General features: G+C 36.2%; 1 protein-coding gene across 26 annotated transcripts in view; it reads right to left on the reverse strand.

Annotated features, from left to right (window-relative positions):
* Window positions 1-20737, reverse strand: part of PARD3 (par-3 family cell polarity regulator) — a 648392-nt gene that overhangs the window by 193750 nt on the left and 433905 nt on the right. For 13 of the 26 annotated variants that reach the window (XM_077896592.1, XM_077896589.1, XM_077896584.1 and 10 more), the window contains 3 exons: window positions 17820-17971; window positions 16723-16767; window positions 11746-11973 (listed from right to left, as the gene is read on the reverse strand). In XM_077896592.1, the coding sequence (XP_077752718.1) occupies window positions 11746-11973; window positions 16723-16767; window positions 17820-17971 (425 nt within the window). The remainder of the gene's footprint in view (window positions 1-11745; window positions 11974-16722; window positions 16768-17819; window positions 17972-20737) is intronic. The other 13 variants (XM_077896595.1, XM_077896585.1, XM_077896593.1 and 10 more) reach the window with 4 other exon arrangements.

The raw sequence follows: 20737 nt of genomic DNA on the forward strand, positions 1-20737 counted from the left end.
CTGTTTGTGATTGTTCAATTCCATGCTCCATACAACACACATCGAGGTAATCTATCACCCAGTCACTACACAGTCTGCCTAGAAGATAATTCCCGGTGTCGGCATCGTATTTCAGAAACCTATTGTCAATCCTACATATTCATTCAATGCCATGACTTGTGGCTCATGTTGATAAAATCACTCAAGAAGCTAGATCAAATGTATACAAAACTGTAGGACTGGCCAGGAACCACAGAAATGACTTTTGAAAGGTCTCCCTCTGCACTGGTTATCTAATTGTGAACCACTTTCCTGCTCCAAAGGATGCGGTAGACTTTTAAAAATTTGTTTTTTTTTTTTTTTTCCTCTTGGTTAATACAAATAGGAATGGTGCAGACTTGATAGAGAAAGCCTGTTAAAACTTTCAGATGGGCATTGCTAGTGAAAATCCCTAGCCTTACAAATAAATGCTTAGTTTTAAGGCTATAATTTTTTGTAGTCTACACAGAGCAGTGAAAGAATATTCTGGTCAACTACCCAAAGATGTGCTATTCTAGGTAGCCTTTTCATATATGAATCTCCTAAGAAAATATAAATATAGCTTTAGCAGGGTTGAAGCACCTAGTCTGACACCCTTAAACATGGTTGTGCCCTACCTGATTGCCAAATGCTATTTCAACGCTTTGGGAAACCGGTATGGTCTCAACTGTGAGATAATCATCCAAATCATTATAAAACAATTCTCAGAAATTCTTGGGAACTATAAAACCTAGGTCTGTTGATACACTCAAGATAGATAAATGGATGCTAATGAATTTTCTAAAATTCCCAACAAGCGAAACCTCTTTTACCTACACTTCCAAAACTCTCTGTAACAAACTTTTATCATTGCACTTCTCAAATGATATGATTACATGTCTGCCTTCTAGTCTCTAAACTTCTAAAATGAGGACTGCTAGGCAGACGCACGCAGATAGCAGATGAAAGACTACCAGCAAACCTGACTCATAACTTTATCCCAACCAAACTTTTCTCCAATTTCTAGGTATTGCCGTTCCTCTAGTTTCAGAACAATACCTACTTCCCTCTAATCAAGCCTGCCAAAACTAGCCACACCTCAACAACAACAACATCAGGAAGGCTCATTGTACTTGGTTTAGCTCTAAGCAGGTTCTGGTATCTTTTTATGCGATTACTGTTAGTGCTATACAGTGTTGTCTAATGGATTTTATAACCCTCTACAATATTGAAACTATAAACAAAAAAATGAGCTCAATAAATGTAAATGACTTAGTCTTCCACAGCAACCATTATCATAAATCATGAATGGAAGTATCAGTAGCAGTTCTGCTAGTTTTCTGCCTAATAGTTTTGGCAGAAGTACAAGGGGCATATGTCTGCTCTTGGCTTGGTAACAGAATAAAGGCAGTGTCTTCACAACTGACTATATGCTGAATTCATATTTCTCGCCAATTCTTTTCATATTCCCAATAATTTTCTGGTGTATGTAATACAACTTATTTTCTAAATTGAGTGAAACAGAGAAAATTGGTATTAAATTATTTATTAACTCTGAGTTTTGTAACCTCATTTTATAAAATCAAAAATCCTAGCTCAGTTTCCTGCTCCAAGCAAGTGGACTGTTTTAAAATGATACTTGCACATTTGAGAATTCTTTATGCTTAATCTGAACATTCTAATTTAGATAATACATTATCACAGAAACTCTTCTGGGAGTGTACTGATTTAACTAATCCCTCTGAATGCCAACTAATTAAAAATATTTAGCAATATGTGGCTTCCAATGTACAAACATAAGATGTTCTTTTAGAGTATCATAGTATATATACTTCGAACTCTAACATTATTTGAAATAAAAAAATAAGAACCTTTCATTTTACCTTGTCCCCATGCAGAATTATGGTGGTTACCAAAAGCTTAAATAAATTGGCTACACATGTATAATTGTTTTAAACATGTATATTCGAGGTCACTGATAATACTGGTCAGATTATTTTTTTAAAGTTCTACAATCTTTGTGCATGTAATACCACCCTTATAATAAGATACATAAAATACTGTTATTCCTTTAAAGAAAATAGAAAAAAAATCATATAAACAATTTTTCAAGTAAGAAAAGTACTGGCAGTAAATAGCTTGATCAATTGTGTTCCTGCTGTAAATTATATATAATACAAGAACTAATTACAAACTTACATTTAGATGATCTATTTTAAATGCTATGTTATATATTTCTTCTCTTTAATTTTGGTCCTTACAGATGATTTGATTTCCTTTTGCAGATAGCCTACACAAAGAAACATGATTATCTCCTTCCAAACAAATAGAAATTTCTATTTTTGACTAACACTCCTGCCTACTTTAACCTGCTCTATGCACTAAACTTTCCCACATGATTACCTGTGAAGGCAGATACTTTTAAAAGTTTCTTTCTGAAGAAGGTTTAATGTGAAGCTGCTCATTTCTCTTTAATGCAGTACCATCATTCGGCAATTAAAACATACCTAATTACCATGTTTTTAACAGATGCAAATGCAGCTCAATTAAAATTCTAGTCCATGTTACAAATTAAGCTACTTAATTATGCAAGGTATCATGGTAGGACTGGGTCACCAAGAAGTTTGGAAAAGATTGGGCACTTATATGTTAATGATTATGGAGGAAATGACGTTAGGTTTCAAAAGAAATTCAAAAGTTCTGCAGCTTCCGCTATAAATAAATACTTCTATCTAGTCCTCACAAACATTTTCCTAACAAAAATTCATTTGAGGGGTGTCTGGATGGCTCAGTTGGTTATGCATCTGCATAGGTCAGCTCATGATCCCTAAGTCCCAGGATCAAACCCCATGTCAGGCTCCCAGCTCAATGGGAAGTCTGCTTCTCCCTCTCCCTCTGCCCCTTCCCTTGCTCCTTCTTTCTCAATCCGTCTCCCTCTTTCTCTCTCTCTCAAATAAATAAATAAAATCTTATAAAAAAATAACTCTAAACCACATGTTCCTGAGAGTCTTTCTGTCTTTTCTCCCCGCATTGCTACTGTTGATACTGTAATGGTCTCCGTTGGTTGCTTATCCACAATCCTTTTCTCCCTTTCTTTCTAATGGATCGCTGATCATGTTCAGGAAGCAATCTAGCTCTAATAGGTTAATTCAGTATTAGACCAACTTATGGATGCCTGCCACTTGATTTAATAGTCCAGTGTTAGTAGTCTGAGCATGGCCCCCTCTGCCTGGATAGGCATATTTCCATCCTTGGGGAGATAGCTCACTCCCTTCTGGAAGAAAGTAAAAGGCATCTAAGCTCTGCAATTACCTTCTGGATAAGCTGAACTGTAGCTAGTGCAGCCAAAAGGGCAAGAAGACAATGGATCTTGGTAACACCACTGGGCTATGAAATCAATGGTCCCCTGAAGACGCCCAACTCCAGACCTCAGCTATGTAAGACAGCGCATTTCCTCATGGTTTCAGCTGGTCTCAGTTGGATTTTCTATTAAATGCAGCTGAAAGCATCCTAATAGGTACATTGCATAAATCAAACTTTAGAGCAGCTGTGGAATATCTAAAGTCTATCACAAGTATGAGAGTTAAAAGTTAATATAATTCTGATAGCTGTGACAACTTTGCTAGAATTAAATGATTTGTTCAGACTTGCTACTAGAGTTAAATGAATTGTTCAATAGGTATAAACAGAGAAACTAAACAAAACAGAAATGATAATATTACTTCTTAATCACCAGTAAATAAGTCCTTTCCTCTGAGGGCATAGCTCAAAGAAGCATCGTTAAATATTTGTTGACTGAATAAGAATGATTGAACAGAATCAATCATATGGAAAACTATCTTTTATTGTTCCTTGTTTATAAAGGAACACCTTAGGTATTAGAAATACCTAATGATTGAACCACATATTGAGTAACTTATAATTTATTTTAGAAGACAAAGAATTAAATGGAATAATTATACACAGGATGACTAAGTCTCAGGAATTTATCTTCTTAAAACTAAAAATGAGTATGTTCAAGCAAGACATTAGTAATTGGAAAATTTCACTAGACTTAAAAATCCACTGATCCCTACCAATTTCTACTGATTAATCTTAGGTTAAAAAAAAAAAAAAAAAAAAGGTAATAAAAATACATGAAGCCTGGACTCCCAAGCACTGCAAAATCCTATGCAGGATTCAAGAACTTTGGGGATATAAAAATTATTTTTGTTTCTTATTTTAGTTGAATATTTTGACTTTGGAAAAGAAGAGAGATGTGGAAAATGAACAGCTAGCGATACAGATGGTGTCGAATAACAGGATCTGCTTTTCTGGACTCTGACTTTTAACATTGGAATGATGAGCTCTTGGCAATGGAAAACTTTTACAAAATGCTGAAAAAAAAAAAACCAGCTGCCATGAAACCTGAAACATGAAGAATTAAAAAGCTTTTACTCTAAAATGTGGGGTGGGAATAATAACTGATGTGATAAAGAATCAAGAATCTGACTATGAAAGGAGAGAAAGATACGAAGAAACATGTGACATTTACCAGTGCTATCACAGGAGTGGTTTCAGCAACTGGAGGACAGGTCAAATAGATGATTCCAAAAACACTCTAATGTAAAAATATTTAATTCATTATAAAAAACAACAATAACTGTTTATGTTCGAATGAAGAGTAGCTAGAAGGGTGAAAACAATTAAGATCACTCTTCCAAAGAACTGAAGACTTAACTACCAAAAACCATTTTGGGCTTCTACTTTTATCTTCCAAACTCCCTCCAACAAAACAGGTAAAATGCTCAAGATACTGGTAAAATATCAATTCCATTATTCTTCCCTTCCCAAGAGAATGCTACAGAACAATGAGGGTCATACCCTCAATTTTCTGAAACCCTGCACATTTACTTTCAGCATCTAATTGATTTTTACATTCAAATGATGGTGCACAATAGATACTGCTTCCTGTCCATAGGGACAATGTATAGTGAAGCTGAAGGCATTCCTTTCAACAGACCGAATGGATTGGTTACACAACCAAACGGTAGCACCGATAACTCTACTGTTGGAACTTCCACTAAAAATTTATTTTTGAGCTTGGTGTCGAAACTAGGTTTCAACAATACACAGAATATTATTTATAGTGTCAAAGAAATTCCAGGTTACTGCTCTTACTCTTTTAAGTAAAAAAAAATACAAAAACAAAAATAAATAACAACTCAACAATGTGCAAATGTGATAAAGAAGTGGATGGCTAGCCAGGCTCTATTTTGTTACTTATTGAGAAATCAAAGTGTCTACCTCCCAAAAGCCAGTGTTGTAACTATCAAGCCAGTCCATACAAGGAATCCACAAAAACTTCTTCATGTTAAAAGATGTTTTATACTAGAAGTCTCAGACACATTCTATAGCACTTTAGAAAGTCAAGGGATGACCATCAGATTGCTTGGGAATAAGTTTCTTGAAGAAGGAAGACAATCTAATGTACACATAAGAGGGTAGAGGCAAAGTTAGGGGGTAGTAAGAAGATACACCTTATGGAGATTACACAGTCTGGACAAGAACAAGCCAGGGGGTTTGAAGGACAATGAGAATTAAGAATGTGATTACAGAGCTTACTCAGCAAATCTAGAGATGCAGGACCAGTTAGGAGATCCTAACAATAACTTCAGGTATTAAATAATGAGGATTTGGACTAGGACTGTTCTGATTTGAACAGAAGGTATGACATTAGTAGATTTCATGAGGAAAAATTAAGAAAGCTTGGTAATGGAGTGATTGCACAGTACGATGATGATTCTAAGTTTCAGAGCCTGGAAGCGCTAATGAGAAAAATCACATCATCATCATCTATCTTTATGAGATGCTAAGCGTGTAAATGCAGTTCTTCCTTTTCTCTGGCATTGCCAAGCATCATTACTCACCTGGATTATTGCATTACTAGTATATAACTGATTTTCTTGGGCACCAGTACCGCTCACTTACCACCCCATCCCCAATAGCAATCCCCAATCCTACAACCCCAGCAATCATACTTGAAATTCTTCAAAGATACTTTAAGGTCCTTCATATAAAATAAAAATAATTTCAACAAAGTTGTCTGTGATTTGTCTCCTGATTTCACTTAAATCTTATTCCTCATTATGCTGTCACCTGCACTATACACATCAACCTTAATCAAACTATGGCAATCCAGAGAAGGTCCCCACTCTGTATGTTCTGTCCCTACACACGGAGGTAAAGACCACTCAAGCAATGGCACTCAACTCCACTAACACCTCTTCTGGGAAGCCTTCTCCCCCCTACCTCCCTTTCTGCTCTAATCCACATAAGCTAAGTGGGTACCCCAAACTTTGGTGCCATGGTAACCTGTGCACTATGATAGCCCTTAACCATGTTACTTCTTAAGTATCAGTTTATCCACTGGGTTGAACTACCCCATGGCCCTCAGGAACTTACAGCCTAAAAATCAGATTTTAGGTGCCACAACTCATGAATATACGCTTAAATACTTCAAAGTAGCTTTAGTGTAGGGGCTTTCCCATTCGGAAGTTTAGTATTCTAGAAAAAGTCACAGGACTATGAATCGGAAAGTATGCATTCAGTATGATTCAGTTTCACAAGTATGCCCTTGGTCAACTATGTAAATACTTTTTCCTTATCAAAAAGTGGTTAAAATGAGGATTCTATAATTCAAATACTTCAGATGTGACTTTTTGTTGTACTTTTAGCTTAAGTTAATATTCACCTACAAAAAGAAATAGGAGGAATAGCTTAGGCGACTTCACATGCTTACTCCCATATTGCATTGAGAAACTTCCTAAAATTAATCAAAGTTTTTTTTTTTTTTCTTAAACTGAAGGTGATATTTAAGTATACAAAATGGCTTAAAAGGAGAGGACAGGCAGGGCACCTGGATGGATCAATGGATTGATTAAGCAGCTGCCTTCAGCTCAGGTTGTGATCCCTGGAATCCAGCCCCACATTGAGCTCCCTGCTCAGTAGAGAGTCTGCTTCTCCCTCTGCCCCAGCATCGCCCCCACAGTCATGCTCTGTCTCTTGCTCTCTAATAAATAAATAAATAAATAAATAAATAAATAAATAAATAAATAAATAAAATCTTAAAAAAAAAAAAAAAAGAAAAAAAAGAGGGCAGGCTATTCCTAGCATTTTAAGAACAAAATTTTTTATAGATTGACATCTGATTATCTATATTAATCAAATAGGTACTCTTGTATAAAGTACTTTGACTTTGAAACCCACATCCTGAATTCTGTCACAGCAGATTTTCTATAATCTAATGGACTTTGCTTAAGATAAAATTAGACCTAGTTTGCATATTTTGCTCAGATAGGTAGTACTGAAGAGTGGCTATGAGGGTGTAGAATGCTGACTACAGAAAATCTGAGATATCAACTGCAATAAGCTGTTTTATAACTAATAAACAAAAAAATTACCCCAAACTCTCTCATATTAGCTGATTTACTAACATAAATTTACTTTCTTCAAATCTCATATGGTTACCCTAAGTTATGTATGTTCTGGAGCAATGTCTTTTCTTATCTCCTGATGAGAGAGACTATAAGAAAGTGGGCAAGCTACTCAAAAGCAATCTGCCTCCCTGTTTTCACATTTAAAATTATAAATTAGATCTATCTTAAAAATCAGAAGGTACAATTAATAAGACAGTATTTGGTTTCATATGGTGTTTCACCTCCCGACCCAAACAAAAAGCTGTTTCTGCACTGACAGTAACACTTAAAATTGGCAAATTTTAACAGGAAAAAAAAAAAAATGGGACCATATATTTTTCAAGAAGAAAACAAAGCAATGTTATTGCATGTATTTTCTCAGTAGTAACAGAAACTGATTTATTATGGGAGATGTAGAAGCCACTTGCTGAGAGCCAGGCAGGGTAGGTAATTTGCATAGAAGAGGGAGCAGATTGTAGATGCCCTGACCTGTCAAGCACAGGTAGGGCCCCGGAGATAATGGGTCCCAGAATACAAAGCTCCATCTTGATCCAGACAGACACACAACATGGAGAGGCCAGATGGATTAAATGAGAGACAAAAACGCTGGCTCCTGCCATCTCCGCAGGAAGAAAGTGTTACAGAAGATGACAGATACCAGAGTCCACACGGAGCCCGCCCCAGTCCCTGGCCCCCTCTGCGGCGCCCGGCCCTGAAGCCCACACCGCTGAGGAGAGGAAAGCCTGTCCGAGCCTGAAATCCAGCCGCCAGGGAGACGCAACCACACTGACAAGAGCAATCAAGCCCCGGCGGCCGGGGCTCCGGCCCTCGGACCACTGCCCGACCCGCCCAGGGCGCCGCGCAGCACCCACGGGGCAGTCCGCAGGCCAGGGCTCCTCTCTCGGGGCCTGTGGAGCAGCGAGCGGCCCTGCCGCAGGCCCCAGCCCCGTCTGCCCCGCACTGGGGGGCCGCCTCGACCGCGATGCGGAGCTCAGCCACACAGGACAAGGCGGATGCCGGGAGGCCCCAAGCGCAGAAAGTGCGTGGACCAGGCCACGAGAATCCTGGAGCCGGGCTCAGAAAAGCATAGGGTCCAGGAAACCAAGGGAGGAGCTGAGGGAGCCGGCCTTTCTCACAGCTGGGGCCACAGATGCCCTCTCTGCCCCCAGCCACGTGCCACGGTGATGGCCTAAGGAACACCAGCAGTAGCACAAGCCTGAGGGACTCTGATTTGTAATTTTATTTACTTATTTTAAAAATATTTTATTTGTTTATTCATGAGACAGAGAGAGAGGCAGGTTCTGTAGGACTAGATCAGACATGGTGCTGTCTTCCCTTGTGGGCCCTACAGAAGCTGAGAGATTAGCAGACAGGATTTAGGCCAGTAAGTGAATGGGTATCCAGAATCTTGCAATGTTAAAACCAGAAAGGAACTCAGAAACCATGCAAATCATCTAAACCAGAGCTTTTTAAGAATTTTCTAAAAAACTGCAGCAAACTATGCCTTATTACAATTAAACTTTACAGAGAACCGCAATGTATTAGAAGTTACTTTAAAAACCCACAAGTGCTAAGGCAACAGAGGGGTGACAGCAGGGTGAAGGGTGAGGCTGATGGCTTTGCAGAGTCCCAGCTACTCAGCCTCCCCCAACTCCTGGGCTCCCCGCGCAAAGCTGAGCTCCCCTCCCAGCCAGAGGTCATGACATGCATTTTTGAAAATCAATGACCTGGTTGTCCAAATCTTGTTTCACAATGAGGAACTTAAAGCTCATGGGTTTTAGGTAGTTTGACCATAAGCCCAAAATTATCAGAATTATGTGGACTAGGATGCAAGTTGCCTGAATGTCAGTTCAGTGGCCACTCCACTCCACTGATGCAATCTCAACAACGCAGGCTGCAAAAGTTGAAATGTGTAATAGCTGCTTTGCTTTCTTTCCTTTCTTTCTCTTTTTTTCTCTTTCCTCCCTCTCTTCCTTCCCTCCTTCCTTCTCTCTCTTTCTTTTTTTGTATCCTGAGTTCAACAGACTGGTCTAGGGAGAAAAATTATAAAATCAGGACTCTGGGAAAACACAGCACTTGGTGGTTGTAGATGCACACTTCACAAAGGTCTTTCCCATTTCTCGTCTAGAACTTAACCTATGGTTTAAAACTGCTTATTTTATCTACCTGCTTATTTATCTACCTGCTTATTTTATCTACCTGCTTATTTTTATCTCAATGGCAGCTGAATGAAAAAGGTTTAATAGGGACCCCTAGGTGGCTCAGTTGAGCATCTGCCTTCGGCTCAGGTCATGATCCTGGGGTCCTGGGATGAGTCCCACATAGGGCTCCCTGCAGGAAGCCTGCTTCTCCCTCCTCTGCCTATGTGTCTGCCTCTCTCTCTGTGTCTCTCATGAATAATAAAATCTTTTTAAAAAAAAAAGGTTTAATATCAAGTACTTAAGCCAGTTATTTCAAATTATAAAGGGAAACTATGTTCATATAGGGACAAACTTAGTTGTCTAACCACCCTGGTGAGAAACTCTGAAGGCTGTCCCTATAGGAATTAAAAACATGCCTTGTATTGATATGTATTCCATCCCCTGATGCCTTTGAAATGAATGTTATATGTGAGAAAATTACATTTTATGAGTGAATTTAAATAACATTTTAACCAGAACAAAAAAAAAAAAATTCAAAAGCATCATAAATTGTAGAAGCTTTAAAAAAGAACTACTACTGGGGGGCCAAAGTACTATATTCTTACTAAATATATACCCAGGACAGACAGAAGCAAGATGCTTCCACAGTAGGGCTACACAAGCCACAGTGGTCAGCTGGAAAGGAACCACTGATACAGTGAGGTAAACTCAAGAGGGTGGAAATTATGTATGACTCAGGATCTTGGAGCCCAGACTTGGCAGCAAAAATATAAAATATGTTCTTCATCTGGCAGGAATAGGTTGTATACATTTGAAATCACTGGCTGGATAGAGGTAAAAAGCTCCATTCAGCTTGAGCCAGAGAATTAGGTAAAGGGCCGGGAAGGTGGGGTGGGGTACAGCAGTTCTCCAAGTTTTGCTTTGCATGCTGTTATGGTAGTGGGATTCATCTTCCTGGAACACATTATTACATGTAACAGGCAAAATGACATAATTTCACTTTAAGTCTCCTCAGAATGTGATTTTTATCTAAACTTTTCTTCCTCACCACAACCTTCTTTAGGTATTTGTGATAGAAGCAGTTTACCTGAAAGTTAAATTGCAAGTAAATTAGAATCCACTTAAATTATCTCTGGTCTTTGCTTGAACTTTGAGCAGCAGTGTCTTTAACTTTTCTAAAAAAGGTTAGATGCATAGAGTCACATTTGAAGTTAAAAACTAAAATATAAAGTGGCATTATGAACAATATAAGCTAACCAACAGGTTTTACTGTTAGGACTCTTGAGGCTTTTCTCTTATAAGTAAATATACTACTGAAGTTGTTTCCTGATTTTTAAAGCAAATGGAATGGTTATTTTTATGAATGTTTAACTATAAAGATAGCTTCCCCATAACATTGCACATATTTTTAAATGTTACTTTTTTTCTCAATATTCTATGGAAAACCTATTGCTCAATATTAACCTTTGACTTTCAATAATCTTGGCTTAAAATATTTTGTGATTTTGAAATATATACATACACAAATATGCTAGTTCAGATCAAGGAAAGCAAGGGTAATTGATAAAAATAAAACAAAAATACATTTTCAAAATCACAGATCATTGTATATATTTACTGGAGTTATCACATTATACCAGTGGTTTTAATTTTAGTCTCAGGATAACCTTAAATTCCTAAAAATTATTAAGGATTCAAAATAATTTTTATGTGGATTATCTCTATCAATATTTACTGAATTAAAATTGAGAGGATCTAAAACTATTATTTTATAAAAATCAAAATTTATCTTAACAGAAATTACATTTTTATAAAACGATAACTCCAAAAACAGTGAGTACAAACAATGGCACTGTTTTACATTTCAGCAAATCCCTTACTATGTGGCTGAAAAGACAGATTCTTCTATCTGTTCTGCAATCTATTGCAATATCAAATGACTGCTTGTTTCTAGAAAACCCAACCGTGTACTTGTAAGAGAACAAGGGTAAAAAGATAAATGACATCTTATTATTATGAAAATAGTTTAGACTCCATTGATTCCTCTGAAGGATAATGGGAACCCCTAGGGTTCCCTGGAGCATACTTTAAGAACTGCTGCTCCATAGAGTCATTTATAATTGCTATTCTTGCAGATATTATAAACTTACATGTCTCCATGCCTTCATCATCATCATCTACTGTGGGTTTATCATAAGACTTGTCGATGGCAGCTCTGAAGCTCTCATTGCATCCCCTTCCTCTGATTATCCGTGGCCGTGGGCGGTGGAAAGGAATATCCCCGTTCAAAGTCACCTCAGCAACTGCCGTCTGCAGACTCTCTAATGAGCTTGACTTCTTCAGACCCAGGGAAGGTCCTACATCTCTGCTGGGGGAACCTTGGAGATATACAAAAATTAAATGTTAGTTAGATAGTGGTGAATATTATATATGCATATATAATAATATAATGAATATTATATATTCATCTGATATCTACAGATTGTGGAAATCACTCACTCACTGAGTTCTAAAGTGTAGATGGAAATGTCATAAAAAGAAAGTAATAGTAACTAATTTTAACACTTCCCAAATATATATTAGATTTAGTTGATTTTTTTCTTTCCATTTTTAGCTCAAGAAATAAATTAGGTTACATCACTTGCTCCAGGTACGTAAAGAACCTAAAGAACCAGAATAACCCAGAAGTTCACTTGAAAAGTAGGAATAATGAGAAAGCTAAAATAAGCAACCAAGAGTAAGCTTTGTAACTTAATTAAAATCATTTATGGGCAGTCTAAAGTTATTTACAGAAAAAATTCAACTTTCATCTCAAGGAGTTCCATGAATTCTTTTCCTCATTACATGGCTGGTTCACATAGCTTGGTAGATACATAGAGTACAAAAGACTACTTGTCACCAATACACTTAAGGGCACCTAGGCAGAAACCTGGTTCTGGGACATATCGATGTTCTATGATGGCAAGAGCAATGCAAGAGTTGCACAGAAAGAAATTATGCAAGGGTTCTCATTAGGTAGCAAGAGAGGAGAGACTACAGAGCTGAACGTGAGTATGTGGATCTCCAGGCTCAGAAATAATACCTGCTTGAGGAATAAGGAATGAGCAGAAGGAAGAAAACTTAAGAATTCACGAAGAAATTTTCAGCAGGATGGCAAGGGAGAATTCAGGGAGTGAACAATTTGGCTCTGTTTCTGGAAGATGTAGGGCAGGGGTCCTGAGTTTTAGAAGGCAATCAAAATAGATTTCTTTAAGACAGCCTCAACCATCACTGCCTGACTCAGCACTCAGCAGTGCGTGAAGTCGGCCTCTCGATGACCAAAACACCAGCTCTGCACCAGCACCTGGGAAACCCAGGTTTCTGAACTAGCTTGTCACTTACACTGTTAAAAAGTCAGGTATGAAAAAACGGGAAGATCGAAGAGAACAGGTTATTTATCTATGCATGGGGTCATCAGCCCCTATGTTAATCAATAATTAAGCAGTAGCCTTGATATGCTATCACCTAGAAGGCAAATAATTATGACGTGGGCTTGGCATGGCTCACGGTAGAAAACAGAATAAAAGGTAAACTGAGAGTCAAAACAAGAATTACTTCTTTAAGATTCATTTACATTACATCTTTCACCTAATTTTCACAGTGGGGTAGCAGTTTTTAAGTTAGAATAAATATGTCAAAAATGTAACATAGGCAGAAAGGCAGACAGATGATTCTAATGAAATAATATCCCATCAATTATCATGCTTGGGAGAAAAAGATGATTTATTGAACTTTCTCAGTGCAGAATTATATATATTTGATTATTTTATGACAAAAATTCACATGAAAAAGTTTCCTTCCAGGATGATCAATCTTTTCCTCTAGATAGCACTATAATTTTTGATAAGTTCATGTTCTAAATACCCATAAAAGTCATGTCACAGGAAGGAAAATGAATTTTGTTCCAGAACTAAACAAAAAGTAAGAAATCAAGGAGTCAAAGAAAACAGGAACAGATCACTTGCAGGCAGGGACAGTGACTTTATATTTCCTAAAATTAGCACTGGGAAAATCTTTTTTGGAGTAACTCATGTGTATCAATTTCCATAACCTACCAGCTGCATTTTGAGTTCTATAAACACTTTAAGGCAAATATTGGCACTTTTGGGGGAGCACAAAAGACATGTGTATGTATATATATGTGTGTGTGTGTATAGTCATATCTATCTATATTTCTCCAATAAAGATTTCATGCTTCCGGTAGAGATTTTCATAAAAACATCACTTAGGTATATTAAGTTTTTCTTTATGAAAAGTTAGCTAGATTTGACTTAATGTACTCAGAGCACTAAACATTTTAATAATGAAATCCAGAAATAGGAGGAGTATTCATTAAAGTAAACGTCTATGTCTACATAAACAAAGGCAAATCTGGTGAAAAAAAAATGAGGAAAATATAAAAAAGCAATAGATATTTTGTAAGCATACTTTAAGGCTTACCTATCTACTTTTCTCTCTGGAATTGTAACACTGCAGTATGACATTTTGGCCATGGTGTGTATGGTGTATATAGGAAATCAATGAATTATTGCTTCTGTATTTATGTATGGTTGAATAATCTTCATAGTAAAAAGTTATACAAAAAGGTCAAAATTTGTAATTTGTGAATCTATAAGAGGGATCAGCCAACCATTAGCCAAATCTGGAATGTCCTTTGTTTATATATATTCTATGGCTGCTTTCATGCTACATCAGAATTAAGTCATTGTTACAGGGACTGTTTGGTCTGCAAGGCCTACATTATTTACTAGCTGGTCCTTTACAGAAAGAGATTTTGAATTTGTAACATGGATATGATACATTCTAGTACATTATTTGTCAAGCTTTAAACAAAGGTTTTCTTAAGTAAAATGTTAAGATTCCTGAATGAGGGTTACTGAGAACTCTGACATGATACACAGCATTTACTAGGGATGAAAATTAAAAACGCCTTTCTCTTTATAAAGTATGGGCAAAAAAATTAGTCTTATTTACACACGCAAAAAATCAACATCTTTTGATTTTAAAATAATATTCTAAAGCTCTTTGTAAATCTTTCAAGTCATTAGGATACTTAGCTCATTTTTCATATTCAAGGATTAAACTGTTAGAAACCCAATTCTCTTCTTACACACTCTTTTCTTTCACAAAGAAAATTTACCTCCCAAATATCATCACAGATCCTTAGATCCATAAATAAAGGGAAAAATCATAATCATACTATTTTCCCTATCCCTATTTTCCTACTCCTGCCTACTGATACCTCTCTTGCCAAAAAAAAAAAAAAAAGGATGTCTTTTGCAAGGGCAAAAGGAAATGGAATTCAATTTTCATTATGAAAGGCTTATGGCTAGACAGATGATCTTTGCTGAAATGCCACTGTGGCTCTACCAAAAACATTTGGACTGCACTGTAAAATCATGATCAACTTAGCAATTCAAGTGAAGTGAAGAGAGAAAAATAACTGAAAATCTGTTCATTGTCCAATATTGCAGCGTGGAAAGGATCTAGAATACACTTTATTCCTTTAGATTTAAGACCAACAGACCAGAAGGTACTTTGATGTCTAGCTAATAATTTAGTGTCCCAAGGTTTTCTAGTTTACTTTGGTAGGATCGATGTCACATAGTGGGGGAAATAAAAGAAAAAAAGGAAAAAGCTCTTTTTATCTATGATCTAACATTTTAAAACAATAAAAGCACAAGATTCAATTAGATTATCAAATCTGCCTTCTATGAAAGTTATTCTATGTGTTCAATTAAACTCTAGATATCGACAGTATTGTTTTTTTAATTGCAATAGTGCTCTTTTCCTTTTAGTAAAAGTGAGTTTGTCAAATTAAATATTTTCCCGACTTTACCTGACTGGCAATAGCATATAAAGTCATGTTCTTTTTTATAAACATTAACTTGGACAGGGCTTACTTCTTTAAAAGTACTGAAGACTATTAACTCCAAAGCTAATTACTAATTTACATATATGAACTATCAAATAATTTTCTTTAGCCCTGTTTCAGAATTTCAGTGAATTTCATGTTTGATTGGAGCAATAACTACATAAAAAGGGCTGAAACTATAGTTAATTGCCTTGCACTACAGTTAATCCTATGATTTATTGGATGTAATTTTTACAATCTATCTTTTACTCTACAGAATGTGAAGACTCCAACCATATCCACAATAATCTTTACATATGTATATAGATAGATACACATTTTTCAAGCAGGCTAAAACTATTTACTACTGCAGGTTAAAAAGGTGAATTGAAGCTAATTAGTGCTAAGTGATATGACTACATCATACTGGATCTAGAATAATTAAAACAGTATTCCAAACTTACAATAATAAATCATTCATTATAAATGCGCCATTTACAAAGCACATTACTTTAATTACACATGAACACTTTCCTGTGATAATTTTCATAAAATAACATAAAAAGTAAATTTTAATATAATGAAAAACCCAGTTCAACATAATCTATTGATGCTATAGAATGATCTAGGCAGCATTTTAGAAGGAAGCCCTAATGAGTTAAAAAACAAAAAACTTTAAAATAGGTTCACAAGGTCGAGAAGCTGTATTATATAGTCTAACTCAGTATCAGACAACTATGAGCTAATTCTTATATATGAAGAACTCAGGTTTTCTGAGCAGCTAAAGACAGCAATATTGGATGCTATCCTTCAGTGAAAAATATTAAATTTATGCTATTATCCTTCAGATCAAAATCACCACTTTGAGGATCATTGGACATCAAGCAAGGAATCTAGTAAATGACTCAAACACTTAAGAATCTCCTAGAAGAGATCTTGTTCTCAGGATTTTGATTTTTATTTAATTGCAACAAGACATCCCTATGCAAATACAATTAAAATCTAGGTTGTTTTAGCATTTTTGAAACACTAAATTGTATTTGCGCTTAGTATGTACTACACCAATAAATTCCTAACAAAATTTTTCTTTTCTTATACAATTTGATTTCCTACAATGAATCTACACAAGATTGGAATATTTATGTTTACATGCAATATGATTGGCAGCTCTAGAATTATGATCATCTCCTTGGACCACAGTTTCTACGGCAACGGTCTAACTGTCCATTCTTACCTGCTTTCTGGTCATCCACTGTATTGAGTTTAGTCTCGTCAGCTACTGTTAAAAGGTAAATGTATACTGGTTAGTGCAGTTAGTCCCCATAGCCCAACATGCTTCAACCATTCCCGGATCTTTTCAGTTAGGTGATCATTCTTAGATAACATTTCATGCAAAAATATGAAACATCAAGCAAACATTCATAATCAAAAAAGGGGGAAAAAGCAGTGTCTCCATGCAAAATGCCAGTCATTTCATTTCACAGACACGTGTGTTATTTATAAGTTAGCGTATCATAATTAGCCAAGGCAATGCATCGCCAAATTTTTCTTTTATGCATGTGATAAATTAATGCTTTTAGTCTTAAAGTACAAACAGCCACCAGAGAACAGCATAAATAAGTTACAGTTGATTAACAAGGGTTTTTAAAATCATTTGATCAATTTATAGATATAATTAATTATTTTACTTTTTTGTTTGCTTTTTGGTGGATTTTGATTTAAAAAGAGACACTACCTGATTGGTGTTTGATTGAACAACTATGTTATTTTCCTCCTTCCATTTGCTCCCAAATACTTTCTACAATAAATATTCTATCAAATTATTACTTCAATTACATGCCTTAATTATTAACACATAAGAGTTTCTATTAAGTAAACTTTAAAGAATAGCAATGAAACGAAGATATCATGAAGTAACCAAATTCTACACATGGATTGAGATAATGGTTTCTCTCCAAACTTTTCCTTCTAGTTCAAGAATCCTACAGCCAACCAAATACTATTTCAAAAAATTGGTTTTAAACAGCCAAAATGTGAAAACATTTCATCTTTCAAATAAAGATGCAGGAATATAGCATGATATGCATGTGTTTGTTTCTTTTATCATCAGGAAACATATATATTAACATATTGCACATTAGGTAAACATGCCACTTATGAGAAATATGGTTATCTCAAACTCGGAGAAAAACTAATTTTTGCCAAATTGCCACATTTCACATTTATTTTCTCTACTGCTTAAGGTAAACAGATATGTGTTTGGGACTATCAATTTTAATCTGAAAGCATCTAAACCTTATTTAGATAAAGATTCATGGAGATTGTACTCACTACCTAAATCCATGCTTTTTGATTTTCGCGTTTTAACGAAATCCAATTGACTGGCATCTGAAAATTGCTTTGTGCGTTTTTCTGACATACTCTGGCGTCCAAATCCTTCTCGTTGAAAAGCAAGAACTGGATCGACATCTGGACTCAAAGAGCTGGTGTGAAGAGAAAGATAAACATAAAAATATTTACTAAAAATCGAGGACGTCCAACCTTAGGAAAGATCATACATGCCTCTGTGTGTGTGTGAAGGTATGTATGTGTGTATTCCTCAGAAGCGCTGAAACTAACACAAATACAGGCCATTAAAAAAAATGGCTGAATACGAGGTGATGAGAAAATACAAACTGAATTTACATTTAGAAAATTCTAAACTCACATTCCTCCATGTGAGTTCTCTCCTCCTCATTCTGTTCTCCAATACATCACTATTTCTAAGCGATTATCAAAAATAAAGCTGATGAGGGTGCTGGGTGGCTCATTCGGTTAGGCATCTGACTCTTGGTTTTGGCTCACGTCATGATCTCAGGGTCATGAAGTCAAACCCCACCTTGGGCTCTGCACTCAGTGGGGAGTCTGCTTGTCCCTCTCCCTCTGTCTCCTTCTCCCCCACCACCCTGCTCACAGAGGTCCAATCTCTCTCTAAAATAAACACTTTAAAAAAATAATAATAAGGCTGATGTCTTTTAGACATTGGGAGGATTGAATATTAGAGAAAAACGTTCATATATGTGAATACAAATATTGGTAGCAAACAAGTGACTATATAGATTACAATCAAATAGAAGTTCTAAAAAAGAATTTGTCTGGTCTTCTTCTATATCCTTTGTCCCATGTTTTAGAAAAGAAGAAAAAACACCTTTGTGGCATGTACTTTCATGAGGATGCAGTTTCTCAGCAATATTTATTCAACTGACAAGAAACCAACTCAACAAATCTTTATTAGAACCTATTCTGATTAAGGTGTTGTCCTAGATACCAAAGTTAAAAACATAAAAACGAAAAGATTCTCTGTTCTCTACAAGTTCCTAAAAAAAAAAAAAAAATACTACCCCAGAATCACCAAGCCAATGCAGTGGATGCAGAGACGGGAGAGTGATGGGTACTGGGGGAGACTAAGACTAGATGACATTTGATTTCAGTGACACCAACACAGTAGTGCAATCAGAGATGATGAAGCACATGGCAAATCACTGGTAAGAGGATACCACTGGAAGAGTTTTCACAGGGGCAGTGGCAAACGATGACACAGAATCATTCCTATTTGTAAAAATCTGTGAATACTTTAAAAAGTACTAAGTGTTCTGAGTATAGTCCATACAATAAAAATGGTTTTTCTCAGTGCTGGGCTCACTGAGTAAATACATTGCTCTCCTGTATCAGCACCCAGCCACCTCCCCTATCCAGCCAGGGAGGAGAAAATCCCTCCACAGCTAACTAAACATCCCAGACGGTGAGGAACCACTTCCACCAGGTCAACTGAGTTTACGATCGCCCTCCTTATGCTTCTGATGGAAGCAAACTTCTCTAACCTTTATGGCTGTAGAGAATTACCATCTGATAAAGGAGAGTGATCTGGTTCAGCTATACATCAAAACTGTAGCTGCAGTTTACCGTGCATGAAATGATATTTGGCTCGTAGAGAAGAGCTAAACCAAAAATTGTAAAAAAAAAAAAAAAAAAATCTACGGAACTGCTTTGCCCTCAGGATAAGTGACTGAAATGTGACGGAACACGTGGATTAGCATGCTCATTAAACAGAACAGCTGCCTCACCCATCTGACAATGAGAGAATTCAAGGACATGATATGAAAGCCCTTTGTAAACTACAAACCACGAGACATAGTAAGTTATTATGACCCCACAAAGACTGTCTATCTCAAATAATCAACGTAATACAAAGTTATGGTAACAGAAATCAGGTCCTTAACAACCACACAGGGGAACTAAAGAGCCCTTCCCAATCTTTCCCAGCGGGTACAGAGCAGGGCCCCAACAATGAGACAAGGTGGGTGCCAATAACTCCGAATTTGAGGAAGCACTCACTCTCACGGTCATGCAAGTTCATAGGCCATGCCTGAGAGGGACTTGTTCTTTATATTTTGTATGCTCGGTACCCAGTTTGCCTCGCCTTACCACCTGCTTGCGTATTATGCTTATATAGTAGTATTCAGATACTACAGTGCTTACTACATTATGCTTACACTGAAACTGAAAACTGAAAAATGCATACACTCCAACTGAAAAATGCATCCTAGAAATGAAAGCTAAAAACCCATATGATAAGAACTATGACCCAACTTTGCAACAGCAAACTGTAAATTATATATTTTCAATAAGGATAATTCTTTCATATATTGGATACTGATCTCTTCAATTATTCTTCTCATGAAATACATTTTTTAAGAGAAATTAGTGGTAAGAGCCTTTTCAAAGAAATACAAATTGTTGGTGCCAATGTTACCTGAAAACCACATATTGACATGTTTTTTAAACTAATGTCATATCCTTGGAATTATGTTGTCACTAAGATCAGAGAATCTGCTGTTTTACCTTGTTTCTCCTTAAAAATATTACTAATGTTCCCTAAGTCAATTAATGGGTTGAAAAAAGTATATTCTATTCGTTAACAAAAGTTTAGCCATTTGATGTATTTACCTTCCACAACTGTGCTGTGAACTGTAAACAATTTAAAAAGTCAAATGAGTTTGTGAGTTAATAAGAGTCTTAAAATAACTAAATATTCTTAAACTATGACATAATTAATTCTTCCCTATCAATAAGCCCATTAAACTAATTTCAGACACAATAAACAGTACATTAGAATACTTAAGTTCGATTGCAAAACTGACAGCGGATTCTTTAAAGAATGTAACCATATCCTGACCCCCCAATGTTATTAAAATTCCAGTTATTAATCC

This window comes from Canis aureus, chromosome 5 (genome assembly GCF_053574225.1).
Source record: "Canis aureus isolate CA01 chromosome 5, VMU_Caureus_v.1.0, whole genome shotgun sequence".
Taxonomy (NCBI): Eukaryota; Metazoa; Chordata; class Mammalia; order Carnivora; family Canidae; genus Canis; species Canis aureus.